Below are 11,448 nucleotides of genomic sequence, written 5' to 3'. Positions count from 1 at the left end.
TGCTTATGCAGCCTTTACTGGCCATAGTGTAATTTTGTTCAAATCTGCTAACTGGGCATACTTCAATGTGGCCGTACTGTGCTTACTGGGCGTAATCAAATGCGGCCTTAGTGTTGTAAGTGGGCAGACTACATCTGACCTTATTCTACTAACAGGACACACTGGTGGCTGGCTGTGCTAATTGTACATAATGGACCCCAGCATGGCTGTGCTAAATGGATATTGTGGAGCTACCTCGACATATCAGAGGCTCGGTAACTGGGGATAATGGTAGTGGAATCCAGCACTGCTCTGTTAACTGGGTGAACTGGAATCGTTCACTAACTGGAATGCTGTGCTAACCTAACAAACATTGCATCTGAACCCACTGTGATTAAAGGGCATAACATTATGTGGTAGGTCCTTGCAAACTGGCCATACAGAACCTGTTACTTAGTTGCATTTGTGGCAATATGCACTTTGACACTCCTGTCCTACTTAAGCATATTGAAACCTGCAATGTTATGCTTGCTTGCCATGATGAAATCTGGTACTGCTGTGCTAGGTCAGCATAATGAAATTGAACTATGCTCTGCAAATTGGTGCATAGCGGAATGTAACACTGCCGTGCTAACATAATTTGTTCTTGTCTGTGTTAACTGGTTTTAATGTAACTCAAAACTGCTCTAATTACTGGGAATGACGTAATCAGGCACTGTTGTGCTAACAAAGTATAGCAATACCTGTCACGTCTTTGCTAAATGGGCATAATGGAATTTAGCATTGCTTGTTACCTGTGCCTACTGGAATCTTACATGATGTGCTAACAGGGCATTATTCAACCTGGCATTGTTATACGAATTGTGCGGACAATGGTTCAAGTACCTGTGCTTTTGGTGCCATTATCTGGTATACTGTAGCCACAGTTGCTATGCCATGTGTGTATCCGAGCATCTCATGGCAATATCTAACAAATGACCAACCTGTTAGGAATATGATGGCAATAGCTATCAAATGCGTTGAGTAGATGGACATATAATACAAATGATTCACAAACGTCCATACAATGCATTAGCAATGACAATTAGATTGCCCTTAGCACTGCTCATTTGTTTTTATTTTGTTCAACAGTTGTTCCATCCTTCCCAAGCTGGTGCTTTATCCGTGGGTTGCAGGTACATTTGCAGATGTGTCTGTGTGGGTGTTTTGCGGACCAGCTCGCTTTCACCCATTTGTGGCCCCCATGGACCTTACTAGGAAATACACAGAAAAGCTAAACATTCAGGGCACAGAACTTTGAAATAAAGATTAGCACAAATGTGTCTTCTGGATGTATTTATTTTTCAAACGGCAACACATCCAAGTCTCTGAATGACAGCCAAGAGGACACACTTGTTAGCAAAGCAAGCTGCAGTTTTTAATTAATTCAAAACGTTGATTTGCCCTTCCAACAAAAGTTTGCATTTAATTACATTTTTTCACGTGTATGTTTTCATTATTTACCATTTACACATTCTTCTAAAAGGTTAAGAGCAACTTCTGTCGATCACTTCCAAAACAGAACCACCCCTTAATTTCAGCAGAAATTCCACATTTGTGACATGCACAGTTTAGGTTTCTTGCATTCTCGGTGTGACTCCTTTATTTTTGTGAATATCCTTGCATCCAACTGTTTACTACTTCCTTCTATCCCAAATGAAATCGTTACATGTTTACTGGATTTCCCACAATTCTTTAAATTAGAGACACCATTCTCCCTTACCCCCTCCCAAGGATAGCAGAACGCGAGGTTTTTCTCTATTTTTTTCTTTCAAATACATTATTTTGGTTTGTAAAGAGTGCATCCGGTAGAGGGTGCATTGCGTTGGTTAACCACAAACTATGCAGAGCAACAAGGCAAGAAGAACAAAAACAAACAAATGCAGTCACAATCCTGAAAGCCAAAGCCGAGATAATGTCAAGTAGGACAAATGAATGTTAACGAAAGAGCTAGGGCGAGCAATCACACTCTACACTCAACAGAAAACTAGCCACATTATTTTTGAACTTCCTATTGTAAATCATGGGCACTCGATGTGTATTCAAATTTTTTTCGAAAATGTACTTTTAATATTTTATTTTGGGCGTTTGCAGAGATGTTATCATTGAAGATCAGCAGGTCACTGTACATAGCGAGTAAGTGTTTAGCATTTCAGGATTGTGTGCTTCAATTCTTATCGCATAGCAGCTATCGACAGATATAAAGTGGGCAGTGGTTACAAGAAAATAAAGATGGCCCTTCTAGGAGGAAGCTAGCCAGTGGCAGTTGTTTTACTGTAGCCAATGACCACAAGCCCAAAGGAACTGTTGTCTAGCTGCACAGTGTGGCTGGTAGATGCAGTTCCAAAATCGTATTTTGCCCATGAGTAATCAGTCCCATCGATAACATTCCACTCAAGATTTAAAAGAGACTTCCCATCAAAGGTTATTTGAGACACATCAGAAGTCTTGACTGTGAGGACTGCAATATTCTTCTCCAAACTGGGATTTCCAATAACTTTAAAACTGTTGCCATATTGTGAGGTGCTAGGGATGTTGAGTAGGTAGGGCTTAAATGATCGGCCCACCATTTCACCTCCTGTGCTGTAGTACAAAGCCATTACGGCAGCGCTGGCCTTGATAGAGACGGATGCTGACTGCGGGAGTGCGATCTGGAGAACCTGGCCAGCCTTCAAGGTTTGGCTTTGTTTGCTGGTTCCCACCTGATATTGTACTACAGTGTCCTGGGAAGCGACAACTATCACAATGTCTGAATGTCCTGGGAATGCCATTGAAGGGACAAGATAATCTGTGCCCCAGCGAGAAGTCGGAATGAGCTGCATGGTGATTGGGTCACATGGGGTATCCTTGCAGCTGTATCCACTGGATACCGCAACAGGTTGTGTTGAATTAACTCTAGTGCCAGACAAGTTGTCATTGCTTTGTAACTGGATCGACTGGAAATCTTTGAGGGTAGTAGTGATGGTGCTTCCTGCTGCATACATCTTACCTTGGAATTCCACATTTCCAGTAACTAAGATGGTCACAGGATTCTCCCCTTCGTAATTAGAAATGGAAATGACCTTGCTTGCACTTACTGGACTTCCTGGTGGTGACACCACATAGTATATGGATCCCAGTTGTTGCAGAGGAATTATTTCAGATGATTCTGCCCGGTTGCCGCTGACAGTCCCAGTTACTAATGATATTGATTTATCTGCCTTCACGATAAAAGGGGAGCGGGTCTTGTCCATCTGTATCAACTGTGCAGGGATGGTGATTGTTATGGCAGCTGTTTGGCCTTTGTTCAGTTTGAGTTCTCTCCGGAATGATGCGGGGTTATAAAGCAGGATGACTGTGGTATCATCTTCATAAGCCGTAGCGCGGAATTCCAGCTTTACTGAGCTTTCGCTGCTTTGTATTTCTGGCCTGGGCATGACAAATTCCTTTCCCACAGGAGCTGCGGGCTGTTCCTCTAAAATGTTCAGACAGAGAAAAGTAATGTTATTGTAGGGCTTGGTTATGTTTCATAATGTACAATACAACTGTCAATATTGATTTATGTAGAACCCACATGCGACCAGAATTGCTCCTTGAGAACTCTGATCCCCTTCTATTTACTGCAAAGTGATTTCCCTTACAGTTTAGATCTTTAATATTTGAGAGACAGAATGAACAGTCAGGATAGGGTATTGTTTTTCAGGGGTGTAGTCATCCATGCTGGGTTAAGACATATCAAAGCCAGCCCCTGGAATCCCATGACAATCAACATTGCTGATTTCCATTATTTCCCAATGGGGATGGCAACATGTTTACTGGTTTATTGCGAAGTTTTCTTAATCCTTGTATCCTCCAAAGTCGCTCACTTCACCCCCCCACCTCCATCCACCTCTCACACTACATTTCTATCCCCGCCGAAGGCACATCCAATACTGCAAGTGCCACCTGCCCCTCGTCTGCAGCGATGCTTCTAGGATGCTATTGAATGCTCAAAATAACCTGTATCTATGAACACCCCACCACATGCTTCCTACAAAGCTCCCTGCATTATCCATCTACAAGGTTAGAGTCAGATCACTCTTTTCTGCACAAACTCCTTTCACAACTACCCAGACACACCGTTGGAAGCATCAAGAATGCAGTACCACAAGCAGGACATTTATAGGACAAACTCCAGCCACACACAACGACGCAGACGGTTTCTGTCCTCCAATGCTTCTGGGCAAGCACAGAGGGCTACAAAGCCATGCCAGTGACAGATATGCAGTAGGCAAATGCCAAATAGCACAGCAATTAAATCTGCACATGCCACTGTATTGCGCTCAGGGAGAAAAAAGAATATACACTTTACAAAGCACAGAACGTACCAAAAGGGCATGGGCAGCTGTGTTCCAGTGACACACGCCTCCCCACCTCACTGCAATGTACAATGACCCCGACATTATCTGTGTGGGGTAGACAGCTGCTGTCCCTGGCAGTGAAATCTGGGTTACCAGGCAGCCTTTCACGCTCCCCACAGACTCTGAAGTTCCAACACACGTCTGACTAGGAAAGCAAAACTGGTGCGTTCCACCCTTAAAACAATACTATCATTTCCTGGCTTAACCCCGCCCCGCTGTTTGTTGGTATACACTTGGTGGGATTACGTCATGTTGGTGCATCCTACGCTGCTTTTGCATCCTTGGGAGCTAGCAGTGTTCATCAATATGCTGCAAAAAATCTTTCAGCACTGTACAAAAATTTGCTTTTTTCATGAGATGTAGAAGGAGTTGGTTGTGTGCATGTGGAAGACTTGTCTATTGTGCTGCATTTGCTTAAATGCATGTTGCATTTTACACCTTGGCTTTGAAATGCCCCTATCCCGAATCTCTGAACATTTTGGATCAGCAGATGGCTATCAATGCTACAACTCGACTTGAGACCACCTGTCCTGAGGAGCAAAAACGGCATTGAAGCGAAACATGTCCCTGCAGAGCTATCTATAGCATTACCTTAAACCAGGGCTACTAGACTTTTCCGCCAGCAGCAATGCGGCCTGACCCCTTCCCCGCCATCACATTTCCATACTGACATGATCGTTTGCAAGCAGACCCAAGGCAACGACAATAATTGCATGGACACTCTTTTTTCTAAGCCAGCAGGGATTAAAATGCCACATAAAGAACGGAAACTGTGGTTGCTACCAACCTGCGCCAGTGCTTCGGAATGTGTGTCATTATTTATCTGTGTTTCTGTGCGACAGGCATTAGACACAAATTATTGTTCCGATACCTTTCACTGAAATTGTGCTCGGAATGATTTTAAATGAAACTACCGTGTTTGAAAAGTTACACAAACTCTCGTCTGAACCCCGCCTCTTACTACGCTCTTATTCCCCAGCAATGTATCCCTTTCGTTGGCCACACCCTGGCATCTGTGGGCAAGCACTGAGGCCTTCCATTTTAGTGTAAAAAGAAGGAAGGAGTACGTGATTTTCAAGGAGGAACAGTGTGATCAGTGATCGGATCTATTTCAGGCTCCACCTGCAGAGGAACATCCAGAAGGTGATGATCAGAACCAAGACGAAGAGGGTGGCGAAAGCAAATTATATGTAGGTTACATTTTTAAGAGGTGGATAATTTAAGAAAAAAGGTCTAGGCTGTCTAAAAGAACTTTGCAGGTAACATAAACAGAGTCTAATCTTAATTATGCATAATAGCAATTGCACTACATGTGAACAGACTTCAAGGTAACAGAAAACGTACGGGCCTGATGCACAAAAGCGTTTTAAAATGTGCAATGAATGCCAAAGGAAAACGTTCTGTGAATCAGGCCCTTAGCCTTGTGCATAAGAATTACAAAAAAATAACAATTATCTAAAAAAAAAACGACATCAAAGGTAAATAAGGTTGACAAATCAAGTGCAGAGAAGGATGGGCCTTTCGTAAAGGAAAAAATCAGTCAGTGTAAAAATATTTCTGGAAATAGACAAGAGAAAGAGTTTTCAGCAACATTTAGTTTAAATGCTGATATTCAGAGCAGAGACTAATTCATGGAAGTGTTTTAGAATGGCGCAATCCCATAGGAAAACGTTCCATGAACCAGGCCAACGTGTGAGTCACCACCTTTCGCTTCTAGCTTACTCACACGCCCTAATGTTACTAACATCGTCCTCCTATGAGTATAGTCAGCCTCTGAGCTTTCCAGTTTCAAAACACATTCAGTAAGGATGGGGGCCTGTGAAACAGACACTCCTATGATTGTTGAGGAAAATTGACACGCCATCTGCTTGTTATCATGTTTTGAGGGGTCGTCCTTTCTTGAACTCTACTACGGGCCCTGACGTGCTAGTGAAAAGCAACATCATTATTAGTAACTGCGCACTATGACAACAGCTGCCCCATGTTCACAAAGTTGGCGCTGGCACCAGCAAAACCAGTGCTTCCATGGCCACAACCACTGCAACCAAGATTCCATAATCATTGGCAGTCAAATGGCACATGGAAGCATTAGTGATTGTGTTGTCAGGTTATTGGAATTCGTGACAGAGATGGATATTAGGGATTTCACGAGCTGCATATTCTCCTTCTAGTGCATTGGTCACTCATGGGCATCATGATTAGGGAAGATAGCAGCACTGTGCAATACTCCCCATGCTATCCTTCATGCCACTCTTCCGGTTTGCAAGTAGAAGGGATTAGGCAGAGGCAGGAACATGTAGAACTTCTGTTTCCCATGGCAAACTTTCAGCCTCCTGTTTAGGCGAAAAGAGGCATCAGACTGCTCTGACCCAAATCAGCAGGCAGACAACAGTGCTGAGAGGTAAGGACCATGCTGTGTCTTTTGAGCCGACCCTCGTCATTTGCTACCATGAGATGAGGGAACATGATGAAATAAGCAGTCTGGGGGGGGGACTAGATTATTCTTAGATGTAGTGTGCCCCCATCCCCCACTTCTAATTGCAGCATTCTTTATTTTAATTATACATTTTGTTTTGGTTTCATTATAACCTCACATCCAACCAAACTGTAGTAATATAAATCTTAGAATTGCAAATACAAATACTACATTCATAATCTAAACTCTTTCCCTCCAACTATCCCCTTAGAGATCAACAGGCTACACAATAGAGCTTGAAACATCCATAACATTGCCAAATCCTGACAATCATATCCTAGTCCATTTTAGAAATAGTCTAAATCGTTGAAAAGTGAGTTTGTGCCTCCGTTATATGAGAATCATCTGTCCCAGGTCTTCTGGTGATTTTCTGGACATCCTCTTGTTGCATGTACCCTTGCTTCCATTGAAGAACGCCAGACCAGACCATCTTTCCAGATCAAACCTTTAGGGGTTTCCCCTCGCACCCATCTAATATGCACTGATCTCTCTTAGACACCGCTAAAGAGTAGTAGATCTACATTTCTTTTCATATATTGTTATGTTATTTTATACCCAAATAGCCATTTTGGGGTGTTTATGAAGCTGGACACCTTGTATCGCAAATAATGTTACAAACTCTCTTCCCCAAAAGGATTGAATTTTTGAACATCTCCTCACCCTGTTCATCTGCGCATCGGAGACGTTTCAAATTCTGGGCCCATCCCATATTATATAAACAGATCCTGAAATAGTAGGACCTGTGTAACGTTGCACATTGTACTAGCCATAGTTAGCTGTGCATTGCCACCCCTCTTGCCAAATTCAGGGCATCTGCCCAGTCCTCCTATTTTAGTGCCCTCAGGTCAAATACCTATCTTTCTCTCAGTGTCGTTAATGGTAATAAGGTAATGCAAGAAATACTTTGGTACACTATGGCTATGGACGTTTCCACAGTGCTTCCGAGGACAACTTTATTTTGAGGGCTGGATGCATAGGAATGTGGTCATTTGGCAGACCATGGAAAGTCAGTGGTATGGTCCAGTTTCTTTGGTTTTCCTTTGTAATTTCTCCAGGGGGTCTTGTGCTTCGTATATAGGACTTTTGATCGAACTACATGTGGGTGGATTCTTTTTAGCGCCCTGTTTCATGCTAAGTCCCATTCTGACAGCGTTTTTATGGTTTTCCTGTGGTTTTTGGTATTAAACGTGTTAGAGTAACTCAGTCCTGCCATTATTAGTGATCTGATAAATTCAACTTGGCGATTAGTTTGTGGGAACGATTATGGTGCAAGTTGGCAGTCGTAAGACTTGACAATTGCATTTTAGGGTAGCTCAAGCATGGCCGAAATCTTGGTTGCCTTTACAGGGTTGGTTCCAGAATTGTGCCAACAAAGGACTTGTACCAACTTTTGCATAAGCCACAAAGTTTGCCAGTATGCTTAAGGAACTTTGGAGCCACAGTGAATGTGCCGTAGCAATAAGTTATTGAATTAGTTTCTTGAAACTAGGATCAACCTAAGCTGGAGAACCAACATCACCATTGAATCTTCAAGGATATGACAACATGTCAAAAATGTATGCTAATATTGTTATATTTGTTATGTGAACTGGGCAAGAACCCACATTTGTAACTTATTAGTTTGGAGAAGGCCTGGGCTATGACCAGGACTGTGTATAAATACTGCATGCTTTGTGATCACCAGTACTCACTCCCCTCACAGTGTCTGCTGGTACACACTGTGAGGTGCTTGGGCACCAGATAGCTATCTGCTTTGATATTTGAATCTGTACAGAATAAAGTTATGACTTTGTGACTGGCGGATTCAATTTTTGGTGGTACTAAGCCTCGATATTCCTTGCTGATCTATCAGTCTGTAGCTTGATTTTCTCACTTGAGACTTGCAGTAGCTGCTTTTCCTAGAGTTTGTTTGTTTGTTTTTTTGTTTATTTTATTCCTCTAGCACACCTGACCCTGAGGTATCTGGGTGCGTTAGAATAAGTAGCAAGGTAACAGGCATAGGCAGGTGATCAAAATTGCAGTAGTAGAAATGGAACATAATGGCGATTTATTTTTTTACAGATATGATGATGATACATTTTTTACATGATGTTGATACATTTGTTACAGACAATGGCATTGACGAAGGATGCGGGTTGAGTAGGTCTATTGTTATTTGCTGAGTAGCCAAGAGATGGGGTTTCTCCTAAAATTGGTGAAGTGCTGAGTTGTCTTAATAGTTGGTGGGAGAGTATTCCATAGTTGAGCTGCTAGTACAGGGAAGCTGCTCCCTCCTGTTCTTTTCAGCTTGTATCTCGGGACTACAAGACAGGACGTGTTGGCTGACCTGGTGACTTGTGTGGTGGATCTGATAGTGAATTTTTCTGTTAGGTAGGGGGAGCCGTGTGGTGTAATGATTTGAATGTGAGACATAGGGCCTCATAACGAGTATGCAGGTAGCCATGCCTCTTTTAGGTGCATGGCTACCCCCATACTGGGTACTGGGTCCTAGTTCCTGGAATGGGGAAATTCCGGGCCATTCCGACCTTGGAGGGCCATGTAATTCCCATTCCCGGGACCCGGACCCGGTACATCCCCATTACCATCTGAGTCCCCACAGGGCTCAATGGGAATGGGGAGGATACTAACAACGGCCCGTTAATGATGGGCCTGGTGTTAGCATCCTGGTCTACTAGCGGGTCCCGCTAAGGATGCCTGGTTTTACCAGACGTCCTTAGCAGGTCCCGAGAGCAGACCTCATAATGAGGAGGTAGAGGGTTAACGGCGCCGGCAGCTCTACCAGCGCCATTAACCCTCTACAGCCTGGCTCGTAATGAGGCCCATAGTGTTTTCAACTCAATCTTTTCTTTGACAGAGAGCCATTTGTGTTGTTATTTTATTGCAGAGATATGCTCATTCCTATGGATGTTTGTGTTGTTATTTTATTGCAGAGATATGCTCATTCCTATGGATGTTTAAGGCAATTCTAAGTTGATTTCAGCTCTACCTTTCACAAGCCTAACAGCTTGTGGCCCAGCAGTGATTTTCTACAACAAACTCTCTAACTTTGTGGAAGTCTTTTTGCTATCTAAGAAGTGCCTCAGCTTCATAGACTTTGCTCCAATTGACTTTGGCTGTCCTGGCTCCCTGCAGAATCATCTAGTCCATTGACTTTGATTCCTACTGTCCCTTATAGGTGATACATTGGTTCTTAGCTAATATTGCTGGGAAAGGTTTTTATCTAGACTTCATTGGGAGATTGAAAAGTGCTCACATGCTTTGAGAAACCTGTTTAACCTTTTCCTGTCCTTTAACCTTTCCTTTCCACAACCTCAGATTTTTGCAAAGTACAAAAGTTATATATGAATGCCAATACTGTCCTAGTAATTGAAGTCTCCTCAGAGTGTAGGAAGTGTGTATGAAGCATCTCCAAAGAGTATCTACGTGCTTTACCTCGATTCTGAGAACGTGTTTTTGTAGTATATTGTTATTGTTGCACATTGCCCTTTTTAAAGAAGGCTTATTTAAAACAGATGTTAAATAAATAAATAATTATTTTACTAGTGAACCCTGAGTGTGTTAATTGGATACTTGTAAATGTGGATTTCGATGCTACAGGTCTGCAGCTCACATTTACCCCTCGTGAGATAAGTCTGGATGCTCAGTCACACTACCAACTTGTAAGGACAAGACTTTGGCAAGAATTGATTCAGTAACCCTGTGGGAGACTGCCAAACACTCCACATGCGACCATGCGTAAGCTGACTGGAGGCAGCCTCTCTGATAGGGATATGGTTTGCCCATAGTGGTGCTGCCAGCTCTTACGGAGGGAGATTCAAAGGTTGGAATGTTGCTTTACAGCCACAGGCACTGTGCTATTTGTCCTGCCTCTCTTTCCAAGGCACTGTCATATTACCATCTCCTTACCTGACCACTGCATATGCCCCCAGGTGAGCCATGTCCCCTCACATTCTTTGTGAATGACCCCCAACTTTCCTGTAATACTAATGTTTTAATATTTCTCTTCATGACATTGGTTGGAATACAATGTTATTCAGACAATCAGTGCAGCTTGTTATTTGTTTTAAATAACCACAAGAAATATAACACTACATCTGCTAGAGATGATACCTCACCAGGTCAACTCAAATGTTCTTGTGTTGAAAGCTAGCAGAGTAGCAGACACAAATATTAGTAAATCTAATGTCTAAGTGCAACCTCTGCCTATTCTTTTCTGCTTTTGGCTATAGAAGATGCACATATCATTATTGTAAAAATAAATCATCCTATCTTATAAATAACATCTCTTTTGCTCAAGCCACACCAGAAATGACCATATGACACAGAATTATAAACAATGAACATCTGGCACAGGCGGCCATCCACACCGCACATTTGGTACAGTATGGACAGCAGCACTGAAAGGTGCCCCCTTAGAGCATAGCTAGCAAAGAATGTTCAGGGTTATCTCAGGCCCAGACAGATACTGCACAGAACCAGCACTGCAGCAAAACCAAAAGTTGATGGCCACATCCAACTCGGGGTGACTAAAGAAAAATCAAAAAGGTGATGACTGGTAGGTTTTGAATAAATCAT

General features: G+C 42.7%; 1 protein-coding gene across 1 annotated transcript in view; it reads right to left on the bottom strand.

Moving 5' to 3' along the window:
* Nucleotides 1-1,301: 1,301 nt before the first annotated feature.
* Nucleotides 1,302-11,448, bottom strand: part of LOC138451173 (uncharacterized) — a 190,044-nt gene continuing 179,897 nt past the window's right edge. The window contains exon 23 of the mRNA XM_069604890.1: nt 1,302-3,472. Within this exon, the coding sequence (XP_069460991.1) occupies nt 2,271-3,472 (1,202 nt within the window). The 3' untranslated portion in view covers nt 1,302-2,270. The remainder of the gene's footprint in view (nt 3,473-11,448) is intronic.

The sequence above is a fragment of the Ambystoma mexicanum genome, chromosome 1p (genome assembly GCF_040938575.1).
Source record: "Ambystoma mexicanum isolate Mex_15411 chromosome 1p, UKY_AmexF1_1, whole genome shotgun sequence".
Lineage (NCBI taxonomy): Eukaryota > Metazoa > Chordata > Amphibia > Caudata > Ambystomatidae > Ambystoma > Ambystoma mexicanum.
Note: the sequence above shows the minus strand (reverse complement) of the source record. Positions and strands in the feature narration are given on the sequence as shown.